Genomic DNA, 20,681 nt, shown 5'->3' with positions numbered 1-20,681 from the left:
CCACCTCATACAGTTTCCTCAGTATTCTTTCAGAGAATCAGTTACCAGTGGCCTGTTACATTATCCTCGTCCCATAACTCCTATGCTGTATGTGCTGTAGCCAACTTTTCTAGCATGACAACGATACATACAGTATGGATATGGCTAATGTTATCAGCATTAACATCAAAACCAAAAAAACATAATTTTGTATGTTTGATAAACCACTGCTCTTCTGCATTCACATCTCACATATAATCTCACTCATTATTTACTGTTAATTACAATGTCCCAAGAAAGTGGGGAAACATGTTGACGGTTAAGACATGATGCAAATCTATTGCATAGGTGTTAGCTCCCCTTACAAATTATAAAAATCTAATGTCAGGGCAAAAGAGTCCCCAGTTCCTTATCCTAGCAAACCACTTCCCTATTCTACAACTGAAAAATATGGATTTTTTTTGCAACGTCTAACATAGCAAAGAAAAAATAACTATACATGACTCAATATTGCATATTAATTTGCTTCAAGTCTACCCAGAGATGTTGCTAGATGTCCACAAGTGGTGGGGAAAATGTTCATGTCTACCTGACCTGTTGTGTTTACTGAACAAGAGATCACTTATAAGTCGAGCATAGGTGACTTACAGGAGGGTACTCTAGGGTCCACATTGTTGTCTCTTAGCAGCCCAGCAAAGCCAATCAAGCTGTTCTGGTGGTAGCACATCATGTTGTGGAGAGGCAGGTACTCTGGCTCATGATCAGGTAGTGGTGGATTGGGCTGTGGTGGCCGGAGCTCCCTGTTCACCCCCAGCTCCAGGCCTGGCCTCTCATACTGGGCCTGGGCCTGGAGCAGCTTCCCCTGGGGGCTTACTGAGTTGATCCCAGACCCTTCCCTGCTGTGGATCCTGTTGAGCATGTCGGTGAGGGACCAAGGGTTGCCGGACACCGAGGGGGAGGGGCTCATCTCCAGGCTACGCAGGGCACTCTCAGGTAGGTACATCCTGCTGACCTTTGGGGGCAGGTGGAGAGGGTAGTCAAACTCAGCCTGATGGGGCTGTGGCTGCTGGGGCTGGTGGTCTGATGTGTGGCTGTGGCTATGGCTATGGGAGAGTTCTGGTGCTGGACCACTTGGACCTCCTCGGTGGTGAGGTGGGTGAGGCCCCACTGGTTTCCTGCTCTGCGCCTGGGGCCTCCTGAAGCCAACAGACCCTAGGTGGTGAGTCTGGCCCAGTGGAGGGTGTGGGAGGAAGAGAGGAGAAGCAACGTTTGATAAACCAGTATGCCTGGCTTCGTTATGCTGCCCAGGGCTGAAATAGAACAATAGAGTACAGTTTCAGAATATTAGCCTAGTTTTTATTTTTGTATTTATCCAATCATCATACTCTAGAAATACTGGACTGGTAAGAAGAAGCATTATGATTCTCGTTCACAATTCATTGCTGATTATTTGATTAAATACACTTTTAAGATTGAAAATGGCCTTGATAATCTGACCTGCCATTGTCCCTGGTAGTAAGTGTGTTGTATGTGTGGGTGTTGTGGGTCATTGGATCCTGGATCCCCCATCCCTCCTGGCCACAGGGCAGGGCTGCAGCCGCAGCCCCCCAGTTCATGAAGGCAGAGATTAAGGGGTTAGGTGCAGCAGAGAGAGATGTGATGTCATCAGTCCTGGATCCTGCAGCACCATAGGAATTCACTGAGCTAGAGCTTGAGACGATGACATCAGCCTCATCATCTGACTCCACTGGTCTGGATCCTACTAAAACAATGAGGACAGGACAGAAAAGAACAGGGCCGTATTCATAAAGTGTCTCAGAAAAGAAGTGCTGATCTAGGATTCATGTAATCGTATTCATCATTATTAAATGGCAAACTGATCCTAGGTCAGCACTCCAGCTCTGAGACATTATGAATATAGGCTCAGATGCTAGAACAGTAAGGAGAGATGGTGCATGGAGATTCCTTAACCTTCTACTTTGACAAACTCTTTAAAATGTCCTAAAATGAACTTTAGAGGAAGGGTATAGAATAACTACGTAGATAGCCTACTACAGTTTTTGGATTGTCTCAAAATGAAATAATGACACCTGCTGGCTATTGTCTTGAGCAGTTTCCTTTTCTCATGTTAGGAAAGCTCAATAGACAGCTGGCTTGACTGTCATAGTATGAAATAGAAATACGTTCTTTAGAAATGAGGTGTAATGTTTACAATTTCCTTTACAGATGTTTGAATAAACTCTGTTATTAACTCTGTATGTGACTATACCATTTGAAGATTTCAATTCCATCTGGAGTTGTCTTTCATTTAGTTTTTCGGAGCTCTGACCTTCCTTTTCTCTGAACCTACAGAGAGAAACTATTGTCATTATTCACAGTTTCTTATTAACATGATAGTGATGTGTACCAGTAAAGTGGAAAATAACATGTCACTTAATTGATCAGTGAGTCGACAAAGTACCATTCCAATTCTGCACAATCATCATATCTTCCACTGAGTAAACAATTCAAAGGTTTACCAAGAGGAACATATTGGGGACTATATAATTGACTAACAAATTTGATAGTTATTCTGAGTCATACTGGGAGGAGTATTGTATCACTTTCAAGTGAGTTGCTGTTCATGTTTCAAGCTACTAGAAGGTTGTCTCTCACCTTTTTCTGTTCAGCCCATTGTCACGAAATCCTTTTGCAAAGGGGTTGTTGTCTATCTTGAGCTTTGTTATCTGTTGGGTAAATTAGCACGTCTCATTTATTATGAACTCAGCAAAAAAATAGACGTCCTCTCACTGTCAACTGTGTTAACTTTTAGAAAACTTAACGTGTAAATATTTGTATGAACATAACAAGATTCAACAACTGAGACATAAACTGAACAAGTTCCTCAGACATGTGACTGACGTAAATTTAATTATGTGTCTCTAAAAGAATGGGGGGGGGGTCAAAATCAAAAGTAACAGTCAGTATCTGGTGTGGCCACCAGCTGCATAAAGTACTGCAGTGCATCTCCTCCTCATGGACTGCACCAGATTGCCAGTTCTTGCTGTGAGATGTTACCCCACTCTTCCACCAAGGCATCTGCAAGTTCCCGGACATTTCTGGGGGAATGGCCCTAGCCCTCACCCTCCAATTCAACAGGTCCCAGACGTGCTCAATGGGATTGAGATCCGGGCTCTTCGCTGGCCATGGCAGAACACTGACATTCCTGTCTTGCAGGAAATCACACACAGAATGAGCAGTATGGCTGGTAGCATTGTCATGCTGGAGGGTCATGTAAGGATGAGCCTGCAGGAAGAGTACCATATGAGGGAGGAGGATGTCTTCCCTGTAACGCACAGCCTTGAGATTGCCTGCAATGACAACAAGCTCAGTCCGATGATGCTGTGACACACCACCCCAGACCATGACGAACCCTCCACCTCCAAATCGATCCAACTCAAGTGTACAGGCCTTGGTGTAACGCTCATTCCTTCAACGATAAACATGAATCCTGTCATCACCCCTGGTGAGACAAAACCGCGACTCGTCAGAGAAGAGCACTTTTTGCCAGTCCTGTCTGGTCCAGCGACGGTGGGTTTGTGCCCATAGGCAACATTATTGCCGGTGATGTCTGGTGAGGACCTGCCTTACAACAGGCCTACAAGCCCTCAGTCCAGCCTCTCTCAGCCTATTGCATACAGTCTGAGCACTGATGGAGGGATTGTGCATTCCTGGTGTAACTCGGGCAGTTGTTGTTGCCATCCTGTACCTGTGCTGCAGGTGTGATGTTCGGATGTACTGATCCTGTGCAGGTGTTGTTACATGTGGTCTGCCACTGCGAGGACGATCAGCTGTCCGTGCTGTCTCCCTGTAGCGCTGTCTTAGGCGTCTCACAGTACGGACATTGCAATTTATTTCCCTGGCTACATCTGCAGTCCTCATGCCTCCTTGCAGCATGCCTAAGGCACGTTCACACAGATGAGCAGGGACCCTGGGCATCTTTATTTTGGTGTTCCTCAGAGTCAGTAGAAAGGCCTCTTTAGTGTCCTAAATTTTCATAACTGTGACCTTAATTGCCTACCGTCTGTAAGCTGTTAGTGTCTTAACAACCATTCCACAGGTGCATGTTCATTAATTGTTTATGGTTCTTTGAACAAGCATGGGAAACAGTGTTTAAACCCTTTACAATGAAGATCTGTGAAGTTATTTGGATTTTTACGAATTATCTTTGAAAGACAGGATCCTGAAAAAGGGACATTTCTTTTTTTTCTGAGTTTAGTACTGTACACCCCAGGAGGTTGGTAGCACCTTAATTGGGGAGAATGGGCTCTTTCTAATGCCTGGAGCGGAATCAGTGGAATGATATCAAATGCAGCAAACAAATAAAATAGTACATGCACCGAATACAACCTTACCGTGAAATGCTTACTTACAAGCCCTTAACCAACAATGCAACGATACATTTTTAACGTTACAACATTACATTTTGACAACGTTACATTTTTAAAATAAAGTAAAAAATGAAATAAAAAGTAACACAATAAAATAACAATAACGAGGCTATATACAGGGGGTACCGTTACCAAGTCAATGTGTGAAGGTGCAGGTTAGTCGAGGTAATTTGTACATGTAGGTAGGGGTAAAGTGACTATGCATAGATAATAAACAGCGAATGGGGGAGGGGGTATCAATGTAAATAGTCCGGGTGACCATTTGATTAATTGTTTAGCAGTCTTATGATTTATAGGTAGAAGCTGTTAAGGAGCCTTTTGGACCTAGACTTGGCTCTCCAGTACTGTTTGCTGTGCGATAGCAGAGAGAACATTCTATGACTTGGGTGACTGGAGTCTTTGAAAATGTTTTGGGCTTTCCAGGTGTTTGATGCCATTCCATGTGCTCCATTCCGGCCATTATTATTAGCCACTCTCCCCTTAGCAGCCTCCTGTGCTGTACATGTCTCTTATTATGCTCTCTTGAAGCAGCATTTGACATTCCAGACTTTACATGCATTGTCCATATTCAACCCCCAGAGAGCACTCTAATCAACACAATTGGATTAGAGCTGTTCCAATATCTCCTTCTGGGAGAATCCCAAGGGTGTCCTGGCCTTACCTCTGAGTTCTGGTAGGCAGTGACAGCTATGAAAGCTGCCTCGGGGAAGGTGAAGCGCAGGTAGCCCCCTGACAGAGGGTTATAGGGGTCTGGAGACTGGACGATGTGCAGACGGGGCTGGTACTTATGCATGGAGTGAAGAACCACCTGCAGAACATATGATGATCCCTGTTACTACTATGCCTGTCGACACATACTCTCCAAATGGTTTAATTTGTCCCCCAAAATTTCAGCGAAAAAATAAATATACAATACCAGTCAAAGGTTTGGACACACCTACTAATTCAAGGGTTTTTCTTTATTTTTACTATTTTCTACATTGAAGAACAATAGTGAAGACATCAAAACTATGAAATAACATATGGAATCATGTAGTAACCAAAAAGGTCTTAAACATATCAAAATATATTTTATATTTGAGATTCTTCAAAGTAGCCACCCTTTGCCTTGATGACAGCTTTGCACAGACAGCTTTTTATATACAAATGTAAGCAAGGTGTAAGGATCTGGGTGTAGCTGGTGCAGAGGAGTCAGGCGCAGGACAGCAGAGATGAGTAACACAAGGAACTTTACCTCCCTCTGGGCAGGTGCCTAGGGGCCTTGCACTGGGCGCACACTGAGCAGGTGGAAACATAAACCCTCACATCCTTGGCCAAGGTGGACCACCAGTACTTCCCACTAAGACAGCGCACCGTCAGACTGATGCCAGGATGACTAGAGGAGGGTGACGTGTGGGCCCAATAGATCAAACGGTCGCGGACAGCAGACGGAGTGTACAGACGCCAAGCTGGACACTAAGGGGGAGTGGGCTCTGTACGTAACGCCCGCTCGATGTCCGCGTCCAGCTCCCACACCACCGGTGCCACCAGGCAAGAGGCCGGAAGTATGGGAGTGTGATCTATGGACCGCTCCTCTGTGAACGCTAAGGCAGACAGTGCGTCTGCCTTAGCGTTCTGGGAACCTGGTCTGTAGGACAGGGTGAAAACAAAACAGGTAAAGAACATGGCCCACCTTGCCTGGCGAGGGTTCAGTCTCCTCGCCGCCCGGATGTACTCCAGATTGCGGTGGTCAGTTCAGATGAGAAAAGGGTGTTTAGCCCCTTCAAGCCAATGTCTCCACTCCTTCAGAGCCTTGACAACAGCCAACAGCTCCCGGTCCCCGACATCATAGTTTCGCTCTGCCGGGCTGAGCTTCTTCGAAAAGAAAGCACCGGGGCGGAGCTTCGGTGGCGTACCCGAGCGCTGAGAGAGCACGGCTCCTATCCCAGCCTCGGATGTAGGACAGGGTGAAAAAAAACGGGTAAAGAACATGGCCCACCTTGCCTGGCGAGGGTTCTGTCTCCTCGCCGCCCGGATGTACTCCAGATTGCAGTGGTCAGTCCAGATGAGAAAAGGGTGTTTAGCCCCCTCAAGCCAATGTCTCCACGCCATTACCTGACCAAAGCCCCGGATAAACCTCCGGTAATAGTTGGCAAACCCTAGAAACCGCTGCACTTCCTTTACCGTGGTGGGAGTCGGCCAATTACGCACGGCTGAAATGCGGTCACTCTCTATCTCCACCCCTGAAGTGGAAATGCGATACCCTAGGAAGGAGACGGACTGTTGGAAGAACAGACATTTCTCAGCCTTGACGTACAGGTCATGCTCCAACAGTTGACCAAAATTGGATCTCAGGAGCGCTTACAACCATGCTCGGCGCGTGTAGTGGAGTATATCAGAATGTCGTCGATATACACCACTACACCCTGCCCGTGCAGGTCCAGGAAAATCTTGTCTACAAATGCCTGGAAGACTGATGGAGCATTCATCAACCCATACGGCATGACGAGGTACTCATAGTGCCCTGAGGTGGTACTAAATGCCGTCTTCCACTCGTCCCCTCCCGGATACGCACCAGGTTGTAAGCGCTCCTGAGATACAATTTTGTGAAGAAGCGCGCCCCGTGCATTGACTCTATCGCACTGGCTATGAGAGGCAGCGGGTAGCTGTACCTCACAGTGTTTTGGTTGATACCTCGATAGTCAATGCACGGGCGCAGACCTCCATCCTTCTTCTTCACAAAAAATAAACTCGAGGAGGCAGGTGAAGTGGAGGGCCGAATGTACCCCTGCCCCAGGGATTCGGAGACATATGTTTCCATAGCTGCCGTCTCCTCCTGTGACCGGGGATACACGTGACTCCTGGGAAGTGCTGCGTCTACCAGGAGATTTATCGCACAATGCCCCCGTCGATGGGGTGGGAATTGAGTCGCCTTCTTCTTACAGAAGGCGAGAGCCAAATCGGCATATTCAGAGGGGATGCGCACGGTGGAGACCTGGTCTGGACTTTCCACCGTAATGGAACCGACGGAAACCTCTAAACACCTCCCCGAGCACTTTCGTGACCACCCCTTGAGAGCCCTCTGTTGCCACGAAATAGTGGGGTTATGACAGGCCAACCAGGGTAGGCCCAGCACCACAGGAAACGCAGGAGAATCAATAAGGAAAATACTAATTCTCTCCTTGTGACCCTCCTGCGTAACCATGCCCAGTGGAGTGGTGGCCTCCCTAATTAGCCCTGACCCTAATGGTCAACTATCTGGGGTGTGCACAGAGAAGGGCACATCCACAGGAACAATGGGGACCCCTAAACTATGGGCAAATGCTCTGTCAATAAAATTCCCAGCTGCGTCTGAATCTACGAGCGCCTTATGCTGGGAATGCGGGAAAAACTCAGGAAAATGTATAAACATGTGAGCAACAGGGGGCTTTGAGTGAGCCTGGTTCCGACTCACCTGGGGTGACACGAGAGTGCCCTGCCTGTTGTCTCGACTCCCAGAAGAACCTCCCCAGCACCGACCAGCAGTGTGCCCTCTGCGACCACAGATGGGACAGGGAACGACCCCTCCTCCGGTCGCCCTAAGCGCAGCACCTCCCAGCTCCATGGGCGTCGGAGCGGTGGTGCTGGGGGATGGAACTGAAAAACCCCGATCCGGACGTCCGCGGGTAGCCAGCAGGTTATCCAGTTGGATGGACAGGTCCACCAGCTGGTTAAACGTAAGAGCGGTGTCCCTGCAGGCTCGCGCAGACTGCACCGGTAGTGATCAATCAGGGCCCTGTCGTGCCATCCCGCGCTGGCGGCCAGGGTCCGGAAGTCCAAGGCGAACTCCTGTGTGTTCCTCGTCCCCTGCCTCAAGTGGAACAGACGTTCACCCGCCGCTCTACCCTCAGGCGGGTGGTCGAAAACTTCCCGAAAGCGGCGGGTGAACTTAATTGTAATTGTCCAACACCGCTTCTCCTTCCCCCCATACGGCGTTGGCCCACTCCAGGGCTTTCCCTGAGAGACAGGAGACGAGGGCAGACACCCTCTAACGTCCCGAAGGAGCCGGGTGGACTGTTGCCACGTAGAGCTCCTGCTGGAGTAGGAACCCCTGGCATCCGGCAGCTGTCCCATCATATTCTCTCGGGAGCGCGAGCCGAATCCCACTGGGACCGTGTGAAGGAGGGGTGAACTGTGGTGCCTGTTGTAGTGGTGCCGGTGGAGGCGCTGGCAGAACTCTTCCTCTCTCCCATTGGTCCATCGTCTACAGCACGCGATCCATGGCGATGCCGAGACGTTGCAACATGGTCGCATGCTGCTGGACGCGCTCCTCGACCGCCATAGGGGGGTTGTCTGCTCCGGCTGACTCCATTTTCGGGTGCGTGATTCTGTAAGGATCTGGGTGTAGCTTGTGCAGAGGAGTCAGACGCAGGACAGCAGATATGCGTATCACAAGGAACTTTACTCAAAATGTCCAAATACATGAAGTAATACCAAGCACACAAACATCGGACCGAACTTACAATAAAACAATCACGCACAAAAACCATGGGGAAAACAGAGGGTTAAATAATGAACATGTAATTGGGGAATTGAAACCAGGTGTGTAAAACAAAGACAAAACAAATGGAAAATGAAAAGTGGATCGGCGATGGCTAGAAGGCCGGTGACGTCGACCGTCGAATGCTGCCGGAACAAGAAGTGGGACCGACTTCGGCGGAAGTCATGACACAAGGTTTGAAATGATTATGTTTTAGTCAAACATTATATCTGTTTGGGCTTCTTGCAGTCAATTTGCAGTGTACAAATTATTTGTAATTATGTTTACATTTTAGTAATTTAGTAGATGCTCTTATCCAGAGCGATAATGATCAATTAGGGTTAAGTGCCTTGCTTAAGGGCACATCTACAGATTGCTAAAATTCTAATAGTTCGCCTAATTTCAGTTTATGTGACAAAACAAGCAAGTATAGTGTAGAGAATCATTGTACCATCTAAACTGCTGTGAAATATATTGTGCATAATCAAAAATATTGTACTTTCAGCTGTTTGAAGCTGGTGTACAAAACTGAAAGTTAAAGACACAAATATGATACTTAACCACAGGAAGCATAGAAACACAGCACATAGAACAGATCTAACGCTTCTTAGACTTGTTTTTAACAAGAATGACAGATCTATAACTCACATTTCTATGAGAATTTGGTTGGGTTGCCAAAAAAGTTGCATTTTCCAGGTTTAAGTAACATTCAGTGACTATCAGCTCTTTTGCAACAGTGTCATGGTGACATGACACTTTTAATGTCATAAAATGTGCCATGGTCCTTCCATGCCAAGCCTTACCAGGCCACTGGAGTTGAGGGTGTTGTTGGTGAGTTTGAGCTTGTGGAAGGAGACGGGGTATTGCATCCACCTCTCCCCAGGTGAGGGAGAGTCTGGGTGGATGAAGAAGCGATTGGGAAGACGTGGCTCGGTCATACCACTCACTTCCCAGCGATCCCTGCTCCACTGCACAGGACAGAGGTACAGTTTAGTGTCTAAACACATTGATAACCAGCATCTTCTGCAGTTTTGAATCTAACATATTTTTCTAAAGCTTATCAATCTAAACACAAACACTAATCTACAACGTTAGTGTGTGTTTGTGTGTGTGTGTGGGTGTGTGTGTGTTGTGGTAGCAATAGATAACACAAAATTTAAATAAACAGTAGCCTAATGCTGGGAGGGGTAGGGTGAGGTACCTTGTATTTGTCGTCGCCAAATGAGACCATGTCCATCATCAACACATACTTTGCCTGAGGATTCAACCCTGTCACAGTGACTCTGCAGCTTGGAAACAGACGCCTATAAAATACAATCAGGTGGGAAGTTTGAACAATATTGAACCAACCGGTTAGGAGAGACCAGGGCACAAAGTAACAACGAAACTCAAACTAGAAACCCCGTAGAAAGCTGAATGATGTAATTCAATGTGCTAATGCTTGGTTAGTGTATCTACATGCCTTGTAACTTTTGCTAGAATCCATACATTTTTCAAGGAGAATTGTCAATATTCTTGCCGCCTCTCTTTTTTTAATATATAATAATTCTTATCAGTAAGAAGAGGTCTGTTGATTGGTATAGCTGATGACAATAATTACTGTTGTATTTTCTCACAAAACTCAGATTAAACTCAGAATTGTAGAGGGACACTTTTACATTTATCACAATTAACCCCTTATCTAAAATTCAATGGTATTTTATATGGTATTTAGAAATATTCACATAATATTCACATAAGGAAAAATATATATATATCAAGTTTGCAATTACAACTAAGATAATACCTTAGAAAAATGTAAGGGAAAAAATCATACTTTGAATGTGAAAAGTATCCTATCTTTAATATATACATTTTGGTTACTCGGTTTTTGGTCAATATGACATGCCTAAAAGATCAAATATACATATATTTTAGTCAATGTAGTGAATTTTCATCCAAGTATCAGCTTCAAGTCAGAAAATGTTTCAATTACCCCTAATTTGTATCATTGAAGACAGTATTACATTTAACCCTGCAGCCTGTTACAATGATCCCTGCCAAAGGGTGTTGTGCACCCCAAAAATCTGAGGGCGCACAAGGTTTCGAGGATGCCTGGGGGTGGTCCGCAGTGGGGCTATGCCCCCGTCTGTAAGTTGGAGAATTTAGCATTATTCAAACACCTAAAACAGTTTTTTTTCTGCAATCTAAAGACATCATCATGCTTAATTCTGTGTCAAATAAATATGTATATTTTTCTGCATATGTAAGCATACTTCTTGAGCTGTCTGTATTCTCCTGACTGGTGTGTTTTTTAAAGAAACTAAATATGCTTCTCTGCATCTCTGCTCAAATCTGGGTAAAAGATTGAAAGGAACATCTTATTCAGTATATTTAGTTATTGCTTGCTTTTCTAAAGTCTACCAACCTTGCCAGCAGGTATGCCAGCTAAGATGGTTAGACAAGCTAGCTATTCTAACTTGATTGATAGCCTGTCAATTTCTCGCATGGAATAGCCTTCATTTCTCAGATCAAGAATAGACTGATGAGTTTCACAAAAAAAGTCTTTGTTTCTGGCCATTTAGAGCCTGTAATCGAACCCATAAATGCTGATGCTCCAGATACTCAACTAGTCTAAAGAAGGGCAGTTTTATTGCTTCTTTAATCAACACAAGTTTCCAGCTGTGCTAACATGTGTGCAAAATGGTTTTCTAATGATCATTTAGCCTTTTAAAATTATAAACTTGGATTAGTTTACACAACCATTGGAACACAAGAGTGATGGTTGCTGATAATGGGCCTCTGTATGCATATGTACACATTCCATTAAAAATCAGCCATTTCCAGCTACAATAGTAATTTACAACATTAACATTGTCTACACTGTATTTCTGATCAATTTGATCTTATTTTAATGGACAAAAGATGTGCTTTGATTTCAAAAACAAGGACATTTCTAAATGATCCCAAACGTTATATGTGTATATATGTGTGTGTGTGTGTGTGTGTGTGTGTGTGTGTGCGTGCGTGCGTGCGTGCGTGCGTGCGTGCGTGCGTGCGTGTGTGTGTGTGTGTTTATTACAGGACAAATCTGAGGGCACATGCTCCTGTGCCCCCTATGGGCATGACGCCTCTGACCCTAGCTTGGGTACCAGTCTTTAGCTAATCCACTCCCTGTACTCCGTCGTGCCAAAAAGACTGGCCTTTCTGCCATCATTAAATATGAACATTCTATAATTAATGAACTGGAGGAGAACAGAGGATTTGTTCCTGATTCGATCACCGCTATCCTCTAATCACAACTATTATGCAAATATTGGAACTCATAAACTTTTATATCCACAGAACATGTTGGCATCCGGTTGCTAACCAACCGTTTTTTGTTTGTCCAGATGAAAAACCAGTCTAACAAAAGCACTGAGGTACTAACGGTCAAAAAGTTGCTAGCTCACCTCTAAATTCTCTAAGTATTTTCCAACCACAAAACATCTGAGTTTTACTTGCCTAGCTAACAGCTAAATATAGTTTTTATTAATTCTAATTACATTTTAGACACTCCACATGTTGTCATGGAAAATATTAATGTTATTTCCAAAAACCAATAGTAACTCCGCCATAAATTAGTAGGGTGTATTGTCTCGTTCAGGTGCTAGTCGGACATACGACACTCGGACATTTCCGACTTGCAAACTGGTTGAACGTAGCCAGTGTATAACTACAACCAATTAGCAAGTTGGACATTTCCGAGTTTCCTAGTTCCGACAAGCACTGCTGCATATGTTGGTCATAGACACCTTAAAAATGGTGGGGGAGTGGATCAGAAAACCAGTTAGTATCTGTTGTGACCACCATTTACCTCATGCAGCGCAACACATCTCCTTCGCATAGAGTTGATCAGGCTGTTGATTGTGGCCTGTGAAATGTTATCCAACTCCTCTTCAATGGCTTTGTCAAGTTGCTGCATAATGGCGGGAACTGGAACACCCTGTCTGTTGAGTATGCAAGCCATGGAAGAACTGGGACATTTCCATCTTCCAGGAATTGTGTACAGATCCTTGCGACATGGGGCTGAGCATTTTCATGCTGAAACATTAGGTGATGGCGGAGGATGAATGGCACGACAATGGGACTAAGGATCTTATCACGGTATCTCTGTGCATTCAAATTGACATCGATAAAATGCAACTGCGTTCATTGTCCGTAGTTTATGCCTGCCCATAGCATAATCCCACCGCCACCATGGGCACTCTGTTCACAACGTTGACATCAGCAAACTGCTCACCCACACATCGCTATACACGCTGTCTGCCATCTGCCCGGTACAGTTGAAACCGATATTCATCTGTGACGAGCACACTTCTCCAGCATACCAGTGGTCATCAAAGGTGAGCATTTGTCCACTGAACTTGGTTACGACGCCGAACTGCAGTCAGGTCAAGACTCTGGTGAGAACGACGAGCACGTAGATGAGCTTTCGTGAGATGGTTTCTGACAGTTTGTGCAGAAATTCTTATGTTGTGCAAACTCAGTTTCATCAGCTGTCCAGGTGGCTGGACTCAAACGATTCTGCAGGTGAAGAAGCCAGATGTGGATATCTTGGGCTGGTGTGGTTACACGTGGTCTGCAGTTGTGAGGCTGGTTGGTCGTACTGCCAAATTCTGGAAGCGGCTTATGGTAGAAAAATGAACATTCAGTTCTTTGGCAACAGCTCTGGTGGACATTCCTGCAGTGAGCATGCCAATTGCACGCTCTCTCAAAACTTGAGACATCTGTGGCATCGTGTTGTGTGACAAAACTGCACATTTTAGAATGGCCTTTTATTGTCCCCAGCACAAGGTGTACTTGTGTAATAATCATGCTGTTTAATCAGCTTCTTGATATGCCACACCTGTCAGGTGGATGGATTATCTTGGCAAAGGAGAAATGCTCACTAAACAAATTTGTGCTAAACATTTCAGCGAAATAAGCTTTTTGTGTGTATGGAACATTTCTGGGATCTTTTAGTTCAGCTCATGAAACATGGGAAGTGTAGTAACCGCAGTCTGCAGATAGACATTAGAAAGGCCAGTCTGTAATGGGTCAGCGGTCAAACGACCACCCCTCATCACTGTCAAATGTTCCCTAAAATACTTAAGCGAACAGTCCTTTCTAATCGACCTGGCCCGGGTATCCTGGAAGGATATTGACCTCATTCCATCAGTAGAGGATGCCTGGTTATTCTTTAAAAGTGCTTTCCTCACCATTTAAATAAGCATGCCCCATTTAAAAAATGTAGAACTAAGAACAGATATAGCCCTTGGTTCACTCCAGACTTGACTGCCCTTGACCAGCACAAAAGCCTCCTGTGGCGTACTGCATTAGCATCGAATAGTTAGGAACCAATATACACAGGCAGTTAGGAAAGCTAAGGCTAGCTTTTTCAAACATAAATTTGCATCCTGTAGCACAAACTCCAAAAAGTTCTACGACACTGTAAATTCCATGGAGAATAAGAGCACCTCCTCCCAGCTGCCCACTGCATTGAGGCTAGGAAACACCGTCACCACCTATAAATCTACGATAATTGAGAATTTCAATAAGCATTTCTCTACAGCTGGCCATGCCTTCCACCTGGCTACCCCTACCCCGGTCAACAGCTCTGTACCCCCCACAGCAACTTGCCCAAGCCTCCCCCATTTCTTCTTCACCCAAATCCAGATAGCTGATGTTCTGAAAGAGCTGCAAAATCTAGATCCCTACAAATCAGCTGGGCTAGACAATCTGGACCCTCTCTTTCTAAAATTATCCACCACAATTGTTGCAACCCTTATTACTGACCTGTTCAACCTTTCTTTCGTATCATCTGAGATCCCTAAAGATTGGAAAGCTGCCGCGGTCATCACCCTCTTCAAAGGGGGAGACACTCTAGACCCAAACTGTTACAGTCCTATATCTATCCTACCCTGCCTTTCTAAAATCTTCGAAAGCCAAGTTAACAAACAAATCACCGACCATTTCGAATCCCACCGTACCTTCTCCTCTATGCCATCTGGTTTCTGAGCGGGTCATGGGTGCACCTCAGCCACGCTCAAGGTCCTAAACGATATCATAACCGCCATCGATAAAAGACAATACTGTGCAGCCATCTTCATCGACCTGGCCAAGGCTTTCGACTCTGTCAATCACTGCATTCTTATCGGCAGACTCAACAGCCTTGGCTTCTCAAATGACTGCCTCGCCTGGTTCACCAACTACTTCTCAAATAGAGTTCAGTGTGTCAAATTGGAGGGCCTGTTGTCCAGACCTCTGGCAGTCTCTATGGGGGTGCCACGGGGTTAAATTCTCGGGCCGACTCTTTTCTCTGTGTACATCAATGATGTTGCTCTTGCTGCTGGTGATTCTCTGATCCACCTCTACGCAGACGACACCATTCTGTATACTTCTGGCCCTTCTTTGTACACTGTGTTAACAAACCTCCAGACGAGCTTCAATGCCATACAACACTCCTTCCGTGGCCTCCAACTCTTCAACCGATCGCTGCCCGCACCCTCCCGCCCGTCTACTCTGGACGGTTCTGACTTAGAATATGTGGACAACTACAAATACCTAGGTGTCTGGTTAGACTGTAAACTCTCCTTCCAGACTCACATTAAGCATCTCCAATCCAAAATTAAATCTAGAATCGGCTTCCTATTTCGCAACAAAGCATCCTTTACTAATGCTGCCAAACACCCTCATAAAACTGACTATCTGTTACGCCCTGACCTTAGTTTTTTTGTTATGTCTCTATTTTGGTTTGGTCGGGGCGTGAGTTGGGGTGGGCATTCTATGTGTTTGTTCTATATTTTATATTTCTATGTGTTTGGCCGAGTGTGGTTCTCAATCAGAGGCAGCTGTCTATCGTTGTCTTTGATTGAGAACCATACTTAGGTAGCCTCATCCCACCTGTGTTTGTGGGTAGTTGTTTTCTGTTGTGTGTCTGCACCACCCAGAACTGTTTCGGTTGTTCTCTTTGTTATTTTTGTTATTTCAGTGTTCATTAAATAAATATGGACACGTACCACGCTGCACCTTGGTCCTCTCCTTCCAACAGCCGTTACACTATCCTACCGATCCTTGATTTCGGCAATGTCATTTACAAAATAGCCTCCAACACTCTACTCAGAAAATTGGATGTAGTCTATCACAGTGCCATCCATTTTGTCACCAAAGCCCAATATACTACCCACCACTGAGACCTGTATGCTCTCCTTGACTGGCCCTCGCTTCATATTCGTCGCCAAACTCACTGGCTCCAGATCATCTATAAGTCTTTGCTAGGTAAAGCCCTGCCTTATCTCAGCTGACTGGTCACCATAGTAGCACCCACCCGTAGCACGCGCTCCAGCAGGTATATTTCACTGGCCATCCCCAAAGCCAACTCCTCATTTGTACACCTTTCCTTCCAGTTCTCTGCTGCCAATGACTGGAACGAATTGCAAAAATCACTGAAGCTGGAGTCTTATACCTCCCTCACTAACTTTAAGTATCAGCTGTCAGAGCAGCTTATCAATCATTGCACCTGTACACAGCACATCTGTAAATAGCACACCCAACTACCTCTTCCACATATTGTTAATTGTTTTTTGCTCCTTTGCACCCCAGTATCTCTATTTGCACATTCATCTTCTGCACTATCTATCACTCCAGTATTTAATTGCTAAATTGTAATTATTTCGCCGCTATGGCCTATTTATTGCCTTACCTTCCTAATCTTACTACATTTGCACACACTGTATTGATTTTTATATTGTGTTATTGACTGTACGTTTGTTTATTCCATGTGTAACTCTGTGTTGTTTGTGTCACACTGCTTTGTTTTATCTTGGTCGCAGTTGTAAATAACTAGCCTACCTGATTAAATAAAGGTGAAATAAAATAAATAAATAAATAAATAAAAGTCTCTTTGGCAGTGACAAGGAGTGGAACTTCAGCTGAAGAAACTGGTACTCAGACTACTCTTACACCGCCGCCTACAGGGTTAAGTGTACATTTTGACTTCTGACACTTTCTGTTGACTTGTAAAGGACTGGTATGTCCTAGAAAGGTAGTTACAGTGGGTAATGGTAGCTGAGATATGCATGTTGTTTGTATAAAATATTATTAATAACTCAAATAATCTTTTCATAAATAAGCTGAACTGAAAGTGTTACTTTGTGCTCCATACTACTATCGGTTATTCAATTTAATAAAAAATAGTGGTTCTTTGCAACAGAATTACTCTGAGACTAGGCCTATGTCCCAAAACAGTCACCAAATGGAAATTGCATTATTTTAGGCTATCATATTTAATTAATTTCTAATGTTTCTATCACTTATGTTTCATATTCTTGACAAGCGGTTATTATGAAGGACTATGGCTACCGCTATTTATCATCCACACATCCTACCTTCCTGTTTTGGTGATGAGCATCTCAGTTCCTATATCGCCAAATTGTTCCCATAGCTCGCGACCCTGGAGCGACACCCGAACTTGAAGAGCTGAAAGCTCGGGTTCACACCCGACTTTACCACCGCCGTTCCAAGACTGGCCCCGTCGAACCGCATCTTTCCAATCTAGTAGAAGGTATTTATTTGCGTCATTCATAGCCTATATTAGAGTTACGGTTTTTATTCCACAAACCTATGACAATAGACTACATAAATAGCTAACCACTGGGCACACAGTGGTTGAATGAATCAACGTTGTTTCCACGTCATTTCAATTAAATTATGTTAGATGTTGAATTGACGTCTGTGCCCAGTGGGATAGGCTACCCCTCTCAATAGGAAAGAGCATTGGTATTGTTAGGCTCAATTAGGACTTTTAAACGCAACGTTTTCAATAACATTTGGTAATGTTGTCTATCCATTAAACACAAACCTACCTGGTGGACAATAGCCATAGTTCCTGTGCTGAGAGTTGAGTGGGTAGTCACCACACAGCAGCCTCTCCTCATGCAGATACATGGCCTTGGAGCTCCAGTCAGCGCTCTTGTTGTTAATTTCTCTCTGATTTACTCCAAACTCGAGCTCAGGGATATGCACTTGAGATGTGATTAGGGCAGCTATCCCCTATACCTTTCCCTCCCATATGGAAGAAGACAGAGGTGTGTATGTGTGTGTGTGTGTGTGTGTGTGTGTGTGTGTGTGTGTGTGTGTGTGTGTGTGTGTGTGTGTGTGTGTGTGTGTGTGTGTGTGTGTGTGTGTGTGTGTGTGTGTGTGTGTGTGTGTGTGTTAAGTGTTGGAACATCAATCAGAACCCCACTTTGATCTTTATACAGTTTAGAGTAGCCTAAATGTTGTTGTGTGAAAAGAGGGGTGCATGTAGGGGGAGGTTGGTGTTCAGTATAGGCAGTGAGGCATTGGGGTTCCCCAACTTCAAAACCCCCAACTCCCAGGCCAGGTGCTAATCACCTGGGCAGTTTGGTCTGCCATTACTACAGGAAGCTGGTGCCGGCTCCTTCATTATACTGGCTGACCAGACAGACACAGGACAGAAGGCAGGGGAGTGTCAATGCAGAGGTGTGTGTCGAGTGACACCTTGCTCCCTAAGTAACGACCTCCAGTCCACTGGACTTGAGCTCTACAGGGATGGCCTGGCTCTTTGAGATGTGGCTTGGTTATGATAAATATCATCACGATACCAAAAATATCTGAACACTTCTGATCTTCTCTAATGTAGTAAATGCTGTCACAAAAATATATATTTGTCTTTGGTCTTCAAGGCAAGAGGGTGGAATTATTAATGTGGTTGTATGATTAAACAATATTTTAAATTATCATTAAATTATCATTAGGAATGGATAAATCATTCTACATATGAAATACGTATTTGAGAGAACTTACAAATCTCTTATCCCAGCATATGAAGAGGACCTACACAGAACTTGTATGTTTTACATTTACATTTAAGTCATTTAGCAGACGCTCTTATCCAGAGCGACTTACAAATTGGTGCATTCACCTTATGACATCCAGTGGAACAGCCACTTTACAATAGTGCATCTAGATCATTGGACTGGAGACTCATGTTCTGCTCTTATGCTCATATGTTATGTAGAGGTAAATCAGAACATTACAGAACATTTCTATGAATGTCTATAAATAGTAATTTACTTTCCTTCAATGTGCTACAATAGAAAATGAACGGCATCAGATTCATTACCCAAGATGATCCGTTTTTAGGGATATTTATTTATTTATTTCCCCCCAATACTTCCATCTGATACATACTTAATAATATTAAGAGCAAATTTACTCTGATTTAGATGTGAAATGTGAAGCTGCATTCTTACAAAGTAAAGCAAATGTGTATTATTCTTTTTCATTCCGTACATAAATCAATTAAATTTTTGTCCTCCTGTTTTTCAATGTCTGGCTGGCCGCACAAATACATTTTTATTTGAATGCGCTGTAAAATTCACAGAAATCTCAATTTATTTCCCTGGTGCCTGGTGTCCCTCCAACTCTTTGCTGATAAAGAGTTGGAGGGACACCAGGCACCTCAATGGTGCCGCCCAGATAGGCCTGCTTACGTCTTTATCTGTAGGATCAACCCGACCACTCACACCCCCTTGGTCCCCCGCCCAAACTGGGGAGATTGTTTCCACAGTAACTGGGCTAAGTTGTCGCCCCCACCTCTGTCCTCACCCCAACCGTGTCACCCGACACCTCCCACTTGCATTATACATATTTATTTCAATTTTGTTGAAATATGATACAAATATTGTGCCAGAAAATATGCCAACCACAATGAATGCTCCAGAAAGATGGTTGCAGTTATGTTTGATATGTCGATGATTCAAACCACTAACATTTACATCAAGAAGAGTCATTGCATAATATTCAGTTGAAATCAGCTGCTGATAGTTGGATAGATACCATTTCCTTTGTAGTCAACATCTAAGACACAATTGATTGCATTTGCAATGACGTCAACTATAAAGTATTTGTAGTGGGGAAGAACTGTCAATTATTATACAGTACCAGTCAAAAGTTTGGACACACCTACTCATAACAGGGTTTTTCTTTATTTTTGTAATGAATACTCAGGGAGAAAAAGGTGTAGATTTACGCGCAGAGCGCGGCAAATGTTTATTAAGCCTTCGCAGAAGGCAGGAATCGTGGTCACAGGCAGGCAATGGTCAAACACAGGTAGGCAGTCAAAAATAAATAAATAACTCGCAACCATAAAAACAGAAAGAACTGAACTAACTAGGGAGCTGATGAGACCAGGTGAGAAACGGACACAGGTGAAAACAATGAACAAAATGAAAGACAGGGCTACGTTCCAGAACACAAAGAAACAGAACTAAGTTCAAGAACACAAAGAAAAAGAACACAAGGTTGACTAAGAAAAGAAAAGCAGAACCTTACCATTTTTACAATTTTCTACATTGTATAGTAATAGTGAAGAGATCACAACTATGAAATAACACATATGGAATCATGTTGTAACCAAAAAAGTATTAAACAAATCAAAATATATGTTATATTTGAGATTCTTCAAAGTAGCCACCCTTTGCCTTGATGACAGGTTTGCACACTCTTGACATTTTCTCAACCAGCTTCAGCTGGATTACTTTTCAATTAATAGGTGTGCCTTGTTAAAAGTTAATTTGTGCAATTTCTTTCCTTCTTAATTGTGACAAGGTAGGGGTGCTATACAGAAGATAGCCCTATTTGGTAAAAGACCAAGTCCATATTATGACAAGAACAGCTTAACTAAACAGAGAAACAACAGTCAATCATTACTTTAAGACATGAAGGTCAGTAAATCCGGAAAATTTCAAGAA

The 20,681-nt window shown here is 44.1% G+C and overlaps 1 protein-coding gene across 2 annotated transcripts in view; it reads right to left on the bottom strand.

Annotated features, from left to right (window-relative positions):
- LOC129868325 (T-box transcription factor TBX6L-like) overlaps positions 1-18,094 on the bottom strand; it is a 73,634-nt gene extending 55,540 nt beyond the window's left edge. Inside the window, exons 1-9 of one of the 2 annotated variants that reach the window (XM_055942193.1) lie at positions 17,772-18,094; positions 17,295-17,460; positions 10,109-10,211; positions 9,711-9,875; positions 5,071-5,217; positions 2,635-2,705; positions 2,249-2,325; positions 1,477-1,741; positions 628-1,289 (exon numbers count right to left, since the gene is read on the bottom strand). In XM_055942193.1, the coding sequence (XP_055798168.1) occupies positions 628-1,289; positions 1,477-1,741; positions 2,249-2,325; positions 2,635-2,705; positions 5,071-5,217; positions 9,711-9,875; positions 10,109-10,211; positions 17,295-17,460; positions 17,772-17,853 (1,738 nt within the window). In that variant the 5' untranslated portion in view covers positions 17,854-18,094. The remainder of the gene's footprint in view (positions 1-627; positions 1,290-1,476; positions 1,742-2,248; positions 2,326-2,634; positions 2,706-5,070; positions 5,218-9,710; positions 9,876-10,108; positions 10,212-17,294; positions 17,461-17,771) is intronic. The other variant, XM_055942194.1, reaches the window with a different exon arrangement.
- Positions 18,095-20,681: the final 2,587 nt, after the last annotated feature.

This window comes from Salvelinus fontinalis, chromosome 13, assembly GCF_029448725.1.
Source record: "Salvelinus fontinalis isolate EN_2023a chromosome 13, ASM2944872v1, whole genome shotgun sequence".
Lineage (NCBI taxonomy): Eukaryota > Metazoa > Chordata > Actinopteri > Salmoniformes > Salmonidae > Salvelinus > Salvelinus fontinalis.
Note: the sequence above shows the minus strand (reverse complement) of the source record. Positions and strands in the feature narration are given on the sequence as shown.